Below are 20,005 nucleotides of genomic sequence, written 5' to 3' on the forward strand. Positions count from 1 at the left end.
CAGGTCGCAATTATGGTCCGATCTTCAAATTTAAAATGGAGGTGGGGCTAGGGTCAGAATAGAACCCTATTTCTTTTGGTGATGATCGCATAATATTTAGGGGTTGAAATGGACCAAAAACTGAAAAAATTCCTCATTTTGCACTTGCTCTACAGGTCGAAATTATATACCAATCGACGCGGAATTTCGCATGTAGCTAGAGTTTAGGGCGAATATTTTTAATACCGGCAAAATCACAAAGCCATGATAAGGTTACTCCTGATCTTTACATTGATGTGAACATCCAACAAAACGGATATATAGAAAATATGTGCGATATATATGTTTATCAAAGAAGATATGCTTGAAAAATCTCTTATATGTCGAGAACGGCTGAACTGATTTCGACAGTTTTCAATAATTCAGAATGGCCTCTTTGCAGGAAAGATAAAACGTCTAAAAATCGCATAAAAATATCTCTCTAAAGATAAAAATATTGATTTTGTAACATTTTCTCATATTTTTTCAATTTTGTCATATTTTTGGCATATTTTCATTTTAAATTAAACATTTGGTAATATATCTACAGGTAACAAAACTAAGTAATTAGGATATCAGGATATCATACACAGATCGCATTTATGGCCCGATCCATATGAAATTTTGCATGGGGATAAGATGAGGGTCAGAATAGAAGCCTACTCTTTTTGGAGATAATCGCCATATATTTAGGGGTTGAAATGGACAAAAAAAAACTGCAAAATTGTCAGCAGGTTATAATTATCACCCGATCCTCACGCATATTTGAATGGGGGTTACCGGACATTGCAAAAGCCAAGCAGTTTTGAATGGCCATCCAAAAATATTTAATGTGTGAAATAGTTTGCCAACTCTTGTAGACAAAATACGAAAATGTCCATTCCAGTGACTTTTTGGAGAATTCACAAATACAGGAAAGACGCACTTCTGACTATTTCGTTAGCGCTGATTACGTTCAAGAATATAGTCAAATGTCTGTATCTCATATAGATGCGTTTCGGTCATAAACCAATAATAAATTTTAATATTTTGCCACTTCTGAGAGATTATAGGTCTTTGGGAAATATTGGTTCCAGATCTAGGAAGACCATTTACGTGCAACATCTACCAATAAATTGGAAATGAGCAAATTAATTTAAGTTGCTATTATTCGAAAATTAGGGAACGAAACCTAATGGTATTCTTTCATTATTTGTCACAATATATTGTGGAATTCTTTCGAGTATCTCGTCTATATAGACTGTATCGTTTATTATAGTGTTGTAGGGTATTCTTTTTTTGCCTCAGTTGAGCTATTGAAAACCACATGTTGATTGTCGAAGGCGGCATATCAAGTATCTTTTCTGTATTTGCTAGTAATAATTTTGTTCGGCGAATTACATTTTTCAATTTAAAACAATTCATCTTATAATGAATTTCAGTACATGAATATTTCTTCCTCAATATCAAGTTTCAGAAAATTTCTCAATAATTAAAACAGTTATACTTTCGATATATACGCAGAGCGACAACATTTAATAATTTTTTCCATAACTACATTAAAAATCCATAATCCATCCATAAGCATGTTGGGCTAAAAATGACACGTGTATCGATGTTTGAAAGTATACATCACAAAGTAACCATAGCACACTTTTGGGAATTTTCGGATGAAGATTTCTTAAAATCCGCTGACTTTTGAAATACAGTGCCTTCGAAATTATTGCAGAAAACAATGCAATGAGGATTTTTGAAATGGTAAACCTAAAGCGATTCCACAAAGGGGTATCTTAGGTCCTAACTTTCAAAATTTGATTCAAAACTTCCTTTACAGGGTGAGATAAAAAAAACTGCAACAAAGTCCAACGGCATAATTTTCCATTTTTTTATTAATTTTATTGAATGAAAGCAAAAATGTCGGAAATAGCATCAAATTTTGGAATATGTTTAGATTTGTTCGCATTGGTCAACTTTGGCACGACTTGTGGCCTTTAAACGGCCTATGAAACCGTCACTCGCTGCCCAAATGGTGCTCTGCGGTATATTGACCCATTCCCGATGAAGCGCTTGCTTGAGGTGATCGACACTTTGGTATTTTTTAGTGCCAAACTTGCTTTCCAAAATACTTTAGACACAATAGTCCAACGGATTGGTATCCGGAGATTTTCGTGGCCCATGTGCGCTGGAAATGAAACGAGGAACCTCATTTTGTAACCATTCTTGGGTGGCACGTGCTGAATCCTGTTGGAATGTCCAAGGTCTGTGGCCACAATGTTTGCGTGTCCAAGGCTTTAATACACCCTCCAGAATATTTTCGCGATAATATTCGGCATTTATTCTGATGCCACGGTCGATTAATACGAGCAGAGAGCGACCATATGGCGGCCCACACCATCACCATGACCGGCCCTTGAGTTCTGGTGGCCAAACGAAGGTGCACATGTTCAGCTAACCTCTTTGGCAAGAAAGCACGATCATTTTGTTTGTTTAAAAAACCGCTGGACAACGAATGTTTTCTCATCGGAGAGAGCCAAATTCGGCAGTTCACCACTTTTGGCCAAGCGAAGCCATTCTTTAGCTATTTTGAGTCTATTTTCTTTGCGGTGTAAGTTCTTGCACTTTTTGGAATTTCAATGGCCTTACCCCGAGCTCATTTCCAATATTTGGCGAATGGAATGTGGCGATATGTTCAGCTCTCGAGCCATTTTTCAGCCACTGCGACGCGGGTTTCGATCAAGTCGCTTCTTTACTTTTCGAACCATTTATGCTGATGTTGCTGTTTTCTTCCGTCCACTTCCTTGACGTCGGGCTACACTACCAGTATCACGGTACGAGACACAAGAGATTTATTCACTATTAAATGCTGGATTGCTCTAAAGATAACCACTTGTTGTTTTCCAGCCAAATATAAACAAATCACACTATTACGCTTGAATTCCATAACGAATAACTTTTTTTCTGGAAAATTCTCACCAAAATGTTTATGTACGCTTGTAAACATTATAATGAGCTGTCACTGGAATAATTTTAACAGCTGTCGGGCGAATGGCTTAGAAAGACAGGAATCTGAAGTTGGTTGCAGTTTTTTCATCTCCCCCTGTATAGTCTAATTTCGATAGAAATCGTTAAAATTTATTAAATTTTAACAAGTTAAAAAGCAGTAAGTTCGGCCGGGCCGAACTTTGAATACCCTCCACCATTTGGAACGACGTTGGAAATTTTCAAAAAATAAAATCCTTAAAAAATGCGGATAAACTTTTAAGAATACCGAATGTAGCCGTTATATTGGAATCTATACGATGTGGACCTACATAGGCAATTTGAAATAAACGGTGAATAATGTAGCTAAAATCGTCAAAATAGCGTATATTGGGAGGTACAGTTATATCGGAGCTGTGCGAAGTCCTGGAACAACATAGACAATTTTCTGCCATAGGCTGTAGCATCCATTACGAACTTGAAATACGACATCTCAAACAATTTCGGTTGGTTTTGTACCTAAACTCGTCAAAATACCAAATATAGAGAGGTACTGATATATGGGCCCTATACGAAGACCTGGACCAGCATAGACAATTTTCTGTCGCAGACTTTAGTTCTCATTACGAACTCTAAATACATACTTTGAAACAATTCCGGTGAATAAAGACGCCAATATAATCAAAATACCGAATTTTGGGAGGTACCGTTATATGAGGGCTATACGAAGACGTGGACCTGTGCAGACAATTTTCTGTCATAGGCTGTAGTATCTATTACGAACCTCAAATACCAAATTTGAAACAATTCCGGTGAATAATGTCGCTAAAATCATCAAAATACCAAATATGGGGAGGTACCGTTTTATGGGGGCTATACGAAGACGTGGACCTGCACCGCCAAATTTCTGCCTTATGCTGTAGTATTCAATACGAACTTCAAATACAAAATTTAAAATAATGGGGGCTATACGAAAACATGGACTACATGGCCCATTTACGAACTTAACCTGCCTACTGGAAAAATAAACACGTGTGCAAAATTTTAGCCTTCTATCTCATTTCGTTCGAAAGATAGCGTGATTACAACATACAGACGGACAGACAGACGGACATGGCTAAATCGACTTAGAATTTTACGCTGATCAAGAATATATATACTTTGTTGGGTCCGACATGAGTATTTCGAGGAGTTACAAACGGAATGGCAAAGTTAATATACCTCCATAGTATGGTGGAGGGTATAAAAAAGCTGATCCTATGAAAATCATCAGAAGGGACAAAAAAATAAAACCCTCTAAAACAATGTGGTGTCGGGTATAAATAATTATGAAAACTTTGCCTCTTAGCATAAAAATAAAATAAAATAGCATTTCCAGTTTTCTTTATTTTGTTTAAAAAAAAATTTTTGGAAAAATATTTACAATCTTGGGTTTTTTTTAAGTCAGAGATCAATTGTAGCTGATAAAGAAATGTGTAGACATAATATGAATATACAAACCGCATTTACATCCTTATCATATTCTGTAATCCACTTCATACACATGTGAGTCATCCATCAGAATAATTCAATATCTATACTAATTATGAAAATTGAATTTACGAAAAATACAAAATAAAACCAGTAAGGAAAGATCAAAAGTCGGGCGGGGCCGACTATATGATACCCTACACCACTATGCATATTTAGTAGAGCTCTCGTAAAAAGGTTTATACAGGGCATTTCAGAGCTCTATGAGATATTTGGTACAAAATCAAAATCTATCTAATTCTATCGTGCATTTTACGAACTATAGCTATCTCTGAACCGGGTTTCTCCAAAATTTACGTATTAGCTTCTAGACTGAATTCGGTCTTATGTACGAAAATTCAGGTGATTTGGGCTGATATTGACCATTTAGTGCACATTTAACCCGAAATCGGATGAAGATATATATGGGAGCTATATCCAAATCTGAACCGATTTCGATAAAATTTAAAACAGCTATTTCTGTGCTCCATCTAATACCTGGTACCAAATATCAGGGTTGTGGAGTGCATAGTAGGAATGTGAGGGACTTAAAGATCTAATCGGATGAAAGATATATATGGGAGCTATAGCTATATCTGAACCGATTTTCTCCAAATTTCATATACTTGCTTCTAGGCCGAACTCGGTTGGGTGTGCCAAAATTCAGGTAATTTGAACTGATAGTGAATATTTGGTGCACATTTAACCCGAAATCGGATGAAGATATATATGGGAGCTATATCTAAATTTGATCCGATTCTCACCAATTTCAATAGGGTTCGTCCTTGGGCCAAAAAAGTATTGTTTGGAAAATTTCATCTCAATCGGATAATAAATGCAACCTGCATTTTGTTCACAAGAATACATGGACAGACGGACGGACAGACGGACTGACATGCATAAATCGACTCAGAAAGTGATTCTATGAAGGTTCTCAAAAGTAGCTATGGGTCTATCTCGTTTCCTTCTCCATGTTACAAACAAATGCCTAAAGACATAATACCCTTACCACTATGTGGTGTAGGGTATAAACACAAATTCCAAGAAAAGCCATTTCAGGAAACAGTGTACTACGACGCACACAAAAGCAAAGCACAGACAAAACAAACAACGACCAACGGCCAAAACGCTCACATTATATTATCACAAATGCCTGCACTTTGTCAGTCAGTTTATTTCGAAACGTCGGAGATTGAACAAGGCGGCAAGTGTTTTTCGATTTTTTTTTTTCGAATAAAAAGAGGCAGTGAAAAAAAAACCAAAACAAAAAATATTTTCAAAACCAACCACCACAAGTGACAAGTGAAAAAGTATTGAATTGCTATCATGGAGCATCTTATAAAACAGTCGCTCATTATTGGCTCATTTGCTTTGGTCTTTTGTCTGGCATGCATGGCAATCGAATTGGGCGATTTGTATGTCAAACTAAGTTGGGAGAGTAAGTTGAAACGAAACGGAAAGAAAAGAGTGAAATGTTTTGTATTACGTTCAACAAAATGGTCCGGTGAAAAAATATGAAACTGGTTTTGGGCTGAGTTGTGTGTGAAAAGAAAAATAATTTATAAACAGAAAATAAAATACATTAAAGTTGAAAATATAGTAAACAATATTACTCAACGTTTGTTTTGATCTGAAATCGTGTTTTCGTATCCATATTGCAAATGAAATGAGTTTAAAAAAAAAGCAAAAAACGTAGCGTTTCGGATTGGGTCGAATATTGCATACCCTATACCTTGATGAAAATATTGGAACATTGAAAATATAGGAATGCTTATAAAATCTAGGAATTATAAGGAAAGACGAAAAATATTGCCTACCTCATTAAAGTATATTTAAAATTAAAAAAAAAAAACAAATTTGGCAAAACAATACCCCCAAAACGGAAGACTCCTACCAACCGAGGATCCTTTATTGTAAAGCGGTTTCCAATAAGAGTTATTGTTTTGGTATCAAATTAACAATCAATCTTCCTACATTACAAGTAACATACATATAGAAAGCAAACTACCACCTTTACCACATTTTTGGAAAATTTGGAGATAAGATTTATCCTTCATCGGCAATATAATTGAATATGTTGATCGAAAATGTTAACCCTCAAGAGAGTCACTATACAGGGTGAGAAATGTCAAACGCCATAATTTTACATAAGTTTTTCATTCCGTTTGTAGCACCTCGAAATATACATTTTAGACCCCACAAAGTATATATATTCTTAATCAGCATAAAATTCTATGTCGATTTTGCGATGTCCGTCCGTCTGTGCGGACGAATTGAAGTAGATTGATAAAATTTTGATCAAGTATATGCTATGTCTGCAGGACATTTGGTATTGAAAATGGGCCATGAAGGTCCACGTTTTGGTATAGCCCCCATATAACTGTACTTCCCGATATTCGGTATTTTGATGATTTTAGCGACATTTTCCACCGAATTTCTTCACCGGAATCGTTTCAAATTTGGAATTTGAAGTTCATAATGGATACTACAGCCTAAGACAGAAAATTGTCTGTGCAGGTCCAAGTCTTCGTATAGCCCACATATAACAGTACCTTCCGATATTCGGTATTTTGATTTTATCGACGTTTTGAGAATTGCCAAATTCGTTCCAATTGGTGGAGGGTATTAAAAGTTCGGCCTGGCCGAACTTACAGCTTTTTTAATTGTTTTTTTTTTTTATTTTATTGAATGAAAGCAATAAATGTCGGTAATAGCATCAAATTTTATAATAAGTTTAGATCTGCTCGAATTAGTCACCTTTGGCACGAATTCTGGCCTTCAAACGACCAATGAAACCGTCACCTGCTGCCCGAATGTTGCTCTGCGGTATTTTTGCCCATTCCCGGCGAAGCGCTTGCTTCAGATGATCGACACGGTCGGCCCAAACTTTTAATACCGTCCACCATTCGGAACAAATTTGGCAATTTGCAAAAAAATAAAATCCGCTGAAAATTCAATTAAAATTTTAAAAAATCTTATATTAGGGTCTATACGACAACGTGGACATAGGCAACTTTTCTTATAAGCCATTAAAATATTTACATGCGAAACTTGAAAAAAAAATCGGTAAAATCATCAAAATACCGAATATCGGGAGATACTATAAGTGAACATGCGCAGACAATTTTCTGCCACAAGCTGTAGTATCCATTACAAACTTCACATACCAAATTTGAAATAATTTCGAAGAATAAAGTCGCTAAAATAATCAAAATACCGAATATCGGGAGGTACAGTTATATGAGGACTATACGAAGACGTGGGCCTGCACGGACAATTTTCCTTCGTAGGCTGTAGTATTCATTACGAACTTCAAATACCAAATTTGATATATTTCCGGTGAATAATGTCGCTTAAATACCGAAAATAGGGAGGTACCATTATATGGGGGCTATACCAAAACGTGGACTGTTATAGCCCATTTGCAATACCAAAAGTCAGACATAATATATATTTGTATACAATTTTATCGACCTACGTTATTTCGTTCGGAAGCTAGAGTGATTTCCGCAGACGGACAAACATCGCTTAATCGACATAGAATTTTATGCTGATCAAGAATATATATACTTTGTGGGGTCTAACATGTATACTTCGAGGACAAATGACAAACTTAATATACCCTCCTTACTATGGTGGGGGTATAGAAATATGTATCGAAACCGATTTGTACCAAATTTCAAAATTCGGTTGAATGTGAAAATATATAACCAATTCTGCTGATATTACATATATGGTGAACAATAGCCGTGAAATCAGACATCCGAATCTAAACCGACCTTGCGAGATCCGAATCTGAACCGATCTTGATAAAAATTTGGTTGAGGTATTTCCGACCTGTATCTGATATCAGATACCAAGTAACATTGCTATAAAATGCATTTTGACAATGTGAGGGATGGATGAAACAGGTATATGAGGGCCACAGCTATATCTGAACCGATATTCAACAAATTTATTTTACTTGCTTATGGGCTGAATTCGGTCGCATGTACCAAAATTCACTCCAATTGGCCGAAAATTTCACTTTGGGAGCCAATTGGCAACCAAGTTCGTGCGATATAGATTATTATTTCTTTATATTATTATTATTCTTATTATTATTATTTTTTTTTTTTTTTGGATGCTATGTCCAAGCTCATGTCGACGAGTCTTGTATTGTCTAGTCTAGTATACAAGTTCCTTCACGTATGAGTGATGTCATATATTTCATATCACTCATACGCAGCGTTTTCATACAAACAACAGAAGTCCTGAAACTAGATAAGTTACTAGTTTCTTCTATCAAACGAGATAGCTTCAAATGACGTATTGGACGACAAGATTCAAACATTTATTCCTCAGATATTGGCCGAAATGTTGGAAAGAGAATGCCAAAATATGAATAAACGTATATTATGAGTTGTCAAAGAAAATAAATTTCTAATACCATTATATATCAAGAAAATAGTTGATTCCATTTTACAAAAAAAAAACATAATAAAAATAAAAAAGCAGATAAGTTCGGCCGAGCTGAACTTTTTATACTTTTTCACCACTCGGAAGGAACTTGAAAAACTTCAAAAAAAAAAAAAAAGAATCCGTCGAAAAATACCACTCAAATGAATATGGAAGTATATGGGGGTTATACGACGATGTGGTGCTGGATAAGTATTTTTTGTCATACGCGATAGTAATAATTCCGAAATTAAAATACGAAATTCTAAAAAAATCTGGTGAATAATGTCGCTAATATCAGTTATATGGGAGACATACGATATCGTGGACCGATATAGTCCATCTTCGAAATCGATATGCCTGCAGACAAAAGACAGACCGGTGCAACAGTTAAGCTTCCAATATTTATTCATTTTGACTCTAGTGGGATTATAACAGACGTACAGACGGGCGGACGTTCAGTGCTAAATCGTCTTAGAATTTTACGCAGATCAAAAATAAATATACTTTGTAGGGTCTATCATTAGTATTTCGAGGAGTTGCAAACGGAATGATAAAGTTAATATTCGCTCCATAGAATGGATTTTCAAAAGTGTGGAAGAGGGGGAACTTTCCCCCTCTATTTAAGTTACTTTACGATGCAAACTTTCAAAACATATCTTCTATTTTTTTAGGATTTCTTCTGTATTTTTTTTTTTTTTTGTGTCTTGCCTGTCTGTGTTATTGGCCGACCACCATAGCGTAGCGTATCGTATACGCAATAAAGGAAATGAAAAATAAAACAAACTAACATACTTATATGTGTGTATGTGTATTTGTGTGTATATTCGTACAAGGTTTGTTTACAATGGGCCGATCCAATACGCCATTTCTTCAATGGCATTGTTCTATAAATCATTAATCTAAACAAGTTGAAGGTGAAAGTTTCGATAAGGGAGGCGGGAAAATTGGAAGCGATTTGAAAAGGAAGGACAATTTTCGCAATAATTCAACTTGGACAAACGGAGTTTTTTTAACTAATTGGAATTTAAATGGTCACAATTAACGATATTTAACAGAAATATTTTTCAAAGCAATGTACTCTCTAATTTTCATCCTCAAACTTGAGGTGAGTTTTTGGCAACTATTTTAAAAGGCACATTGCATTTCTGAAGTTTTCTGAGGATGTGGGGATAATTTAATAATAATTTTAATTCGTTGAGGAGCAAATATCTACCTCTAGTTATTCCTATATGACGAAAATAAATTGTACCCATATTTTCAGAAAACTTCAAAACAATATTAGAAAATTTAATTCATGACGATAATGTCATATGTCAGAATTCTTCCTACTGGGTATGAACGAAAAACCACACTCATTCATGTGTATGTATTTTAAATTATAAATGTGGTCCAACACACAATGTTTTCTATATACAGTTAGCATCAAAAGGCAGGTTATACATATTAGCTGTGCAAGTGAACTAAATGTTTCCTCAAGGCAAAGATCTCCCACAGAGAGAGAGAGAGAGAGAGAGAGAGAGAGAGAGAGAGAGAGAGAGAGAGAAAGAGAAATATGTCTGATGAGCTGCTTAAATAAACACACGTCGAAGGAGAAATAAACACATGAAAATAATTTCCTTATACAAATTTTTATACCCTCCACCATTCTATGGAGGGTATATTAACTTTGTCATTCCGTTTGTAACTCCTCGAAATATTTATAATATACCCTACAATGTAATAGACCTTCTGGATCAATGTAAAATTCTAAGACGATCTTGCGATGTCCGTCTGTCTGTCAATCTGTCTGACTGTTCGTCTCTCTATCTGTTGTAATCACGCTATCTTTCGAACGAATTGAGATAGAAATCTAAAATTTTGCATACATGAATAGTTTACCAGTAGGCAGGTTAATTTCGTAAATATGCCATGTCGGTCCGCGTTTTCGTGTATCTCCCATATAACTGTACCTCCCGATATTCGGAATTTTCATGATTTTAGCTACATTGTTTACCGGAATTATTTCAAATTTCATATTTAAAGTTCGAAATGGGTACTACAGCCTATGACAAACATTTTTATATGCAGGTCCACGTCTTCGTATAGCCCCCATATAACGGTACCTCCCCATATTCGGTACTTTGATGATTTTAGCGACATTATTCACCGGAATTGTTTCAAACTTGGTATTTGAAGTTCGTAATGGATACTGCAGCCTAAGGCAGAAAATTGTTTGTGCAGTTCCACATTTTGATATAGCCCCATTATTCACTTTATTGTTTTCATGTTTCTCATTTAAATATTGTAATCTCTAATGACAAAAGTTACCTATGCAGGTCCACGTCGTTGTTTAGAACCTAATATGACGACTACAATTGTTAGTTTTAACGGATTTTATTTTATTTATTTATTTTGTTATACCCTACAACACTATGTGTTGGGGGTATTATAAGATTGTATTGGGCCAGAATTTATGTAACACCTCGAAATATTGAGCTGAGTCGATCTAGCTATGCATGTCCGTCCGTCTGTCCGTCTGTCCATGTTAATTTGTAATCACTCTACAGGTCGCAATTATGGCCCGATCCTTACGAAATTTTGCACGAAGGTGGGGTTAGGGTCAGAATAGAAGCCTATTTCTTTTGGAGATGATCGCCAAATGTTTAGGGGTTGAAATGGACCAAATACTGAAAAAATGTCGGATTTTGCAGTAGCTATACAGGTCGCAATTATAGACCAATCGAATTTCGGAATTTCGCATTTCGGAATTTCGCATGTAGCTAGAGTTTAGGGCGGGGAAGAATCCTACCAATTTGGGTGGTCATCGGATAATATTTAGCGGGTAAAATAGGCTATATCTTTTGTGTTGAAAATATTCAAAATCTTTCATTAAACCGCGAATATTTTAAATCGCGGCGAAATCACAAAGCCATGACAAGATTACTCCTGATCTTTACATTGATGTTAACATCCAACAAATCAGATATATAGCAAAATATGTGCGACATATATATCTATCAAAGAAGATATGCTTGAAAGATCTCTTTTATGTCGAGAACGGCTGAACTGATTTCGACAGTTCTCATTAATTCAGAATGGCCTCTTGGCAGAAAAGAAAAAACGTCTAAAAAAATCGCATAAAAATATCTCTCTAAAGATGAAAATATTGATTTTGTAAAATTTTCTCATATTTTTTTAAATTTGTCATATTTTTGGCATATTTTCATTTTGAATTAAACATTTGGTAATATTTCTACAGCTAACAAAACTAAGTAGTTAGGATATTAGGATATCATATACAGATCGCATTTATGGCCCGACCCTTATGAAATTTTGCATGGGGATAAGATGAAGGTCAGAATATAAGCCTACTCTTTTTGGAGATAATCGCCATATATTTAGGAGTTGAAATGGACAAAAAACTGCAAAATTGTCAGCAAGTCGTAATTATCGCCCGATCCTCACTCGCATTTGAATGGAGGTTACCGGACATTGCAAAAGCCAAATAGTTTTGGATGGACATCCAAAAATATTCAATGTGTGAAATAGTTTGCCATCTTTTGTAGACAAAATACGAAAATATCCATTCCAGTGACTTTTTGGAGAATTCACAAATACAGGAAAGACGCACTTCTCACTATTTCGTTAAGGCTGATTTCGTTGAAGAATATAGTCAAATGTCTGTATCTCATATAGATGCGTTTTTTTACTTGTTTTATTGGTTTTTATTTATAAAAATACCCTTCTGAAGCGAAAATAAATCCATGGGCATAGACTTTTTTTCCGCTTATGGTAATAAGTATTTACCCAGTAAACCACATGCCAGACATCCGACACGTCTGCTTCATTGTTCAATGTGTTTGACACTTGGTGTGTGTGTGTGAATAGTCGACGGTTATTGTTATTTGATTTTGTCATTACATTACGGCAGTTTTTGTAAATATGCACATCAGAACTTCATAAGACCTTTTCTCAGAATTCGGATCGACAGCTGTTAAAAAGTCCGCAGAAAAAAATATAAAATCCGCACAATATTACTTATGAATTCAGTGCGAAATCGGTCTAATTTGTCTAATTTACCCTCCGAATTTCCCATGATTATCCTTGCTAACTATGTCTGAATTCGAATGTCGGCTTCAACTTCAGACTTTCATCCGACAACTTGTCAACCTATCTATATAACATTCTGTCAGTACACATACGAAATCGGAAGTTTCATCCAACTTTCGGTTTGAGGTCGGGCCGAACTCGTACAGTTTGGTTTGCTGGGTACATAAACATATGTATGCACAAATCTATGTGTGTGTTTTGGGGGAAGTGAATAGAGTACACAAAAAAAAAAATTAATGAGAACATATTTGCATGCCATTTATTTATTTATTTTTGTTTTTTGCTTTTTTTGTTTAGTAAAAAAGGAAAATAAAAATGAATTTCGACATTGCGGTTGCACTCAACATCATGCCAAATAGATTGTTTATATTACGCCACTGTTCATACCCAATCCATCCAACCAACCAAATATCGAATGTCAAACACGTCTGAACAATGCCGCAAAAAATATTCTATACCAAATTAAGAACATTTGCTCATAATTTCCAATCGAAATTTTTTCGTCGGAAGAAGTAAAGCTAAGAATCGTTGAATAAAGTGGCAGTGGAATAATTAAAATTTAATTTTCAAAACAGATTTTCTCAAATTGCCGGACAATACTAATTCGTGATGAATTATGAATAAACAAATTCTGCATGATATTCGAGGAATGTTCTTAAAATAGTATGGGCGTAAAATAATTTGCGATTCCGTCTGCCTGCCTGCCTTATTTGATTAGCTTTTTGCTGGTAACCCAACAATACGAGTTTAAGACAACAAAGAAATCTTTGCATACAACTCTATGTCGATTTAGCGATGTCCGTCCGTCTGTAGAAATCAATCTATCTTCCGAACGAATAGAAGTAGAGAAATAAAAAAAAAAACTTTTGGTATTGAAAATCAACCACGTCTTCGTACAGTCCCCATATAACGGTACCTCCCGATATTCGGTTTTAGCGACATTACTCTCCGGAATTGTGTCAAAACTGGTATTTGTAGTTCGTAATGGATACTACAGCTTAAGACAGAAAATTGTCTGTGCTGGTCCACGTCTTCATATAGCCCCACATAACGGTACCTCCTTATATTCGGTATTTTGATGATTTTAGCGACATTTTTCAAATTTGGTATTTGAAGTTCGTAATGGATACTACAGCCTAAGGCAAAAAATTGTCTGCGAAGGCTCACGTTTTCGTATAGCCCCCATATAACGGTACCTCCCGATATTCGGTATATTGATTTTATTACCGATTTTTTTAAGTTTCGGGTTTGAATATAGTATTGGCATATGACAAATGTTACCTATGCAGGTCCATGTCGTCGTATAGACCCTAATATGACAGCTACATTCAGTATTTTGAAGATTTCAACAGAATTTTTAACGGATTTTATTGTTTTTGAGAATTGCGAAATGCATTCCAAATGGTGGATTTTTTGCTTACAATTCTACAATCTGAGACCCGATTATATCAAAACATTGAACTTCACCTTAGGAGTGGACCGCTATCTATCATCTCCATATCGAATCTTGAATTATTAGAAATAGCAGAATGTGTGAAATTTGAAGAGAATTAAATGTTTACTTCGCGTTTTATGAGCTTCATGATTATTTAAATTTTTGACCCGTTGTGGGCGAGGTACTGGAAGGAGTGGACTTTTATATTCCATCTTCATATCAGATCTTGTGTTTGTAGAACTATTGAGAGGTGCGAAATTTGAATGGAATCGAATAGTTATTTCATATTTCATGAGAGTTATAATTATTCCAAACTTTGGAACCCCCACAACGGGTCCCCCACAATGTACTCAATGGAGTCAGTCAATAGTCTCAATTTTCGCACTATATCTGTCGCTACTAAAAATATATGGACTTCCAAAGTTTGCATAAAATCGAATGATCCTTTCTTATTATATACGGTAATTTTTTTTTTTTTTTTTTTTGTCAGAGAGACATTGGTCCGACATATTCCATCTTTACATTTGATCTTGGGTTAGTAAAAATATTAAGACCTTCTCAATGTGGAAGTGAACGCGTGTTCTTTTGGCTTTTTATAACTGTATACTTTATCATAATGTTGACCCTTTGTGGTGGCTCAATATTGCCCATTTTCGCACCTGGCATAGACCTGATACTAATATTGAGATTTGCAAAATTTGCGCGAAATTGGATGATTTTTTCTTTATCTATACGGTAAATTATTTTCTGTGAAAATGTTGACCTTTTGCGGCGAGGTACTAGAAGGAGAGGACCGATATTTCCCATCTCCGAACTCGGACTAAGTTTGACAATTATATTACAATGTAGCAAGTTTGTACCAAATCGGATACTCCCTTCGAGAGTTATTGTGCGCACCAGCCAGCCAGCCATTTAGTCAGACAGAAAGACGAACTAGAACCAACGAACGACCTAGATCGACTTTAAATGTCCTGAAACGGATTTAGTGCAAAGAGAACTATAACTAGGTTCTAAAACCGATATTTGGATGGGGCACGTTTTGGCCGTATCGAATGGTCAAAGATGGGTGTGATCGACTATATGACACCCTTCACTACTATGCGTATTTAGTAGAGCTCACATAACAAAAAATTTATGTTCAGATTTTATGTGAAGTGGATCATACCAACTATGAACGAAATAACATGGATGTATAGTGCGTGATATTTCTTCGATATGGATTATTTAAAAAACAAGTAAAAAACAAGTAAGCAAAGGCTACAGTCGAGCGCGGCCGACCGTTGAATACCCTACAACACTATAATAAACGATACAGTTTATATAGGCGAGAAACTCGAAAGAATTCGACAAGATATTGTGACAAATAATAAAAGAAAACCATCCGGTTTCGTTCTCTAATTTTCGAATAATAGCAACTTAAACTAATTTGCTCATTTCCAATTTATTGGTAGATGTTGCACGAAAATGGTCTTCCAAGATCTGGAACCAATATTTCCCAAAGACCTATAATCTCTCAGAAGTGGCAAAAATTAACATTTATTATTGGTTTTTGACTGAAACGCATCTATATGAGATACAGACATTTGACTATATTCTTCAACGAAATCAGCGTTATCGAAATAGTCAGAAGTGCGTCTTTCCTGTATTTGTGAATTCTCCAAAAAGACACTGGAATGGATATTTTCGTATTTTGTCTACAAAAGATGGCAAACTATTTCACACATTGAATATTTTTGGATGGCCATCCAAAACTATTTGGCTTTTGCAATGTCCGGTAACCTCCATTCACATGCGCGTGAGGATCGGGCGATAATTACGACTTGCTGACAATTTTGCAGTTTTTTGGTCCATTTCAACCCCTAAATATATGGCGATTATCTCCAAAAAGAGTAGGCTTCTATTCTGACCCTCATATTATCCCCATGCAAAATTTCATAAGAATCGGGCCATAAATGCGATCTGTATATGATATCCTGATATCCTAACTACTTAGTTTTGTTAGCTGTAGAAATATTACCAAATGTTTAATTCAAAATTAAAATATGCCAAAAATATGACAAAATTGAAAAAATATGAGAAAATTTTACTAAATCAAAATGTCTCTTTAGAGAGATATTTTTATGCGATTTTTCTAGACGTTTTTACTTTCCTGCCAAGAGGCCATTCTGAATTAATGAGAACTGTGGAAATCAGTTCAGCCGTTCTCGACATATAAGAGATTTTTCAAGCATATCTTCTTTGATAAACGTATATATCGCACATATTTTGCTATATATCCGTTTTGTTGGATGTTAATATCAATGTAAAGATCAGAAGTAACCTTGTCATGGCTCAGTGATTTCACTGCAAAATCCGACATTTTTTCAGTATTTGGTCCATTTCAACCCCTAAACATTTGATGATCATCTCCAAAAGAAATAGGCTTCTATTCTGACCCTAACCCCACCTTCGTGCAAAATTTCGTTAGGATCGGACCATAATTGCGACCTGTAGAGTGATTACAAATTAACATGGACAGACGGACGGACGGACATACATAGCTAGATCGACTCAGCTCGTCGAGATAGGAAAATCCATATATACTTTCCTATGTGGGAAATCAATATTTCGTGGTGTTACATAATTTTTGGCCCAATCAAACTTATAATACCCCCAACACATAGTGTTGTAGGGTGTAAACAGTAAGTTCGGCCGGGCCAAACTTTTAATACCCTCCACCTTAGGGTAAAAGAAACATTAGAAGAAATGTGGCAAAAACCATTAAAATGCCGAATATCGGGAGGTACCGTTATATGGGGGCTATATCAAATCATGGACCCATGCATGCAATGTTTCGCCACCGAAGCTGGAACCGATTATGACCAACAAATACCAATTTTCAGACAAATCCGTGAAAAAAGGTTGCAAAAATCATCAAATTACCGAATATCGGGAGGTGCCGTTATATGGGGGCTATACCAAATCATGGACCCATACATGCAATGTTTCGCCACCAATTTTTAGACAAATCCGTGAAAAAATATGGCAAAAAAAACTAAAATACCGAATATCGGGAGGTACCTTTATATGGGGGCTATAGCACAACGTGGATCTATACATGCAATGTTTTGCCACACGCTCAGGGACCCGTTATGACCTACAAATACCAATTTCCAGACAAATCCATGAAAAAATGTGGCATAAATCATCAAAATACCGAATATCGGGAGGTACCGTTATATGGGGACTATACCAGAACGTAGACCGATATATCTCATTTTCAATACCAACCATCCTAGACACAATGTAAATAGCTCTGCTAAATTTTGGCGCTCTACGTCAAATAATATGGACTGTATCGTGATTTCAACAGACAGACAGACAGACGGACATCGTTAAATCGACTTAGAATTTTATGCTGATTATGAATATATACACTTTATGGGGTGTAAGACGAATATTTAAGGATGTTACAAACGGAATGACAAAGTTAATATACCCTCGTTTCCAAGGTGGAGGGTATAAAAATTTTCATTGGAGTGATAGCTATACCGGATCGAGTTACACCAAATGGTAAAATTCGGTTGAATATGAAAAATCTATTCATCCGAAAAATCGGATAAAGATGTATATCGAAGATATATTAAAGTCTGAACCAATGTCGATAAATTTTGGCGGTGTTATTTTCAAGGAGTATCTGATGCCCTATATCAAATATCATTGAACTTTAACACCAAATCGGATGAAACATATATATGGGAGCTATAGCTATATCTGAACCGTCTTTTTCCAAATTTCAGATCTTTGGGACTAATATTGGCCATTTGGTGCACAATTAATACGAAATCGGTTGAAGATATATATGGAAGCTATTTCAAAATGTTAACCGATTCTCACCAATTTCAAATTCTCACCAAATTCAATAGGTTCCATGTACCAAACAAATCTCGATTGGAATATTTCATCTCAATCGGATAATAAATGCGACATGCATTTTGTTCACAAAAATACATGGACAGACGGATCGACATGCATAAATCGACTCAGAAAGTGATTCTATGAAGAGCCTCAAAAGTAACTATGGGTATATCTCGCTCCCTTCTCCATATTACAAACAAATGTACAAAGGCATAATACCCTTACCAATATGTGATGTAGGGTATAAAACTCAAAATAGTGTGATAATTATAGGTACCGGTAAAAATTTTCTAAAAATAAAAAGTCAAATTAGGGTCAAACCTAACACCGATGGTCACTAGTAAACTCACATGGGCGTTGTAATAAAAATCAGAATCAAATACTCCAATAAATTTTAGTTTTCTCTCAAAAAATCACATTCCTAATAACACATTTGTTTCCTCCCTTCCGTTTCAGTGCCCGAGGAGCGCCGTGATAACTATGTCACAGGTATTGCTGTACGTTTGGCATTGTTTTGCGGCGGAGCCATAATTTCCAGTCTATTGATTTGGGGTGCCAAAAAGGTAAGATGTCCCTATTACTCCATGCATTACATTTATTGATTAAAAATACATTTAAATTTTACAGAGACGTCATTTTGCCATCATTCCATCGGGATTATGTGTTTTGGTCGCCATGGGCTTTACCATATTCTTCATGGGTTACAATTTGGTTCTGATGCCCTTCGGACAATTTGAGCTGTTGCAAACTACAGTACCAATATTGGGTATGTTAGGAAATATTTTATTTTTTTTTAATATTTATTTATATTTTTTTGTTTTGTTTTATCAATTTCAGGCGTCGAGGTGCTAATATTCCATGTTTTGACCACAACCTTCAAAGAAATAAGACGCCAACGTGCAGAACAGCCTCAAGGGTCTCAACATGCCAACTATTATGATAAAATATAAATATAATTTATAAATACGTCATAAAATCTCACTGAATTCCTTAAAATGTTTTTTAGTATATTATATTCTATATTTCTATTATTATTTGCATCATATTTTTATTTGGAAACAAAATTTTGATTAAGTCCTTAAATATTTTAATATTTGTCAAATTTATTAAAATAAAATTGTTTCAAAATATTTTGTAATATTTTTATTTTATCTTTACCATTACATAAGATTGTATAAATGGTACTTTTTATACCCTCAGCCATATGGCCAAAGAGGTTAAAGCGTGCCTAGTCGAAATAACGGTTTTAGACCCTAGGTCTCTTTGGACCAAATCCGTTTCAGAACATTTGGAGTCGGTCTAGCGATGTCCGTCCGTCCGTCCATCCGTCTGTCTGTCTGGCTGGTGCACACGATAACTCTCGAAGGGAGTATCCGATTTGGTCCAAACTTGGTACACCGTAATATTTTTGTAACTTCTCCACAAAAGATCGAAATTTTCAAAAAATTTATTTTTTGCACTGAAAGAGAAACGATAATCCGATTTTGCTCCAACTTTGCAAATCTTAATATTTGCGTCAGTGCTAGGTCAAATAGACAATATCGGCCCACTCCTTCTTGTACCTCCCCCACAAAGGTTCAAAATTTTAAATAATTACAACTCTCAAAAAAATGTGATATAAGAGTCCGATCCTTCAAATTTCACACGTCCCAATATTTA

General features: G+C 35.4%; 1 protein-coding gene across 1 annotated transcript; it reads left to right on the forward strand.

The window, feature by feature from the left end:
- Positions 1 to 5,654: 5,654 nt before the first annotated feature.
- On the forward strand, positions 5,655 to 19,476 carry LOC101889163 (uncharacterized). Its single transcript, XM_005176742.4, has 4 exons — positions 5,655 to 5,923; positions 18,803 to 18,909; positions 18,974 to 19,112; positions 19,184 to 19,476. The coding sequence occupies exons 1-4, from the start codon at positions 5,812 to 5,814 to the stop codon at positions 19,294 to 19,296; spliced, it is 471 nt and encodes a 156-aa protein (XP_005176799.1). The 5' UTR covers positions 5,655 to 5,811; the 3' UTR covers positions 19,297 to 19,476.
- Positions 19,477 to 20,005: the final 529 nt, after the last annotated feature.

The sequence above is a fragment of the Musca domestica genome, unplaced genomic scaffold, assembly GCF_030504385.1.
Source record: "Musca domestica strain aabys unplaced genomic scaffold, Musca_domestica.polishedcontigs.V.1.1 16, whole genome shotgun sequence".
In the NCBI taxonomy this organism is placed as follows: domain Eukaryota; kingdom Metazoa; phylum Arthropoda; class Insecta; order Diptera; family Muscidae; genus Musca; species Musca domestica.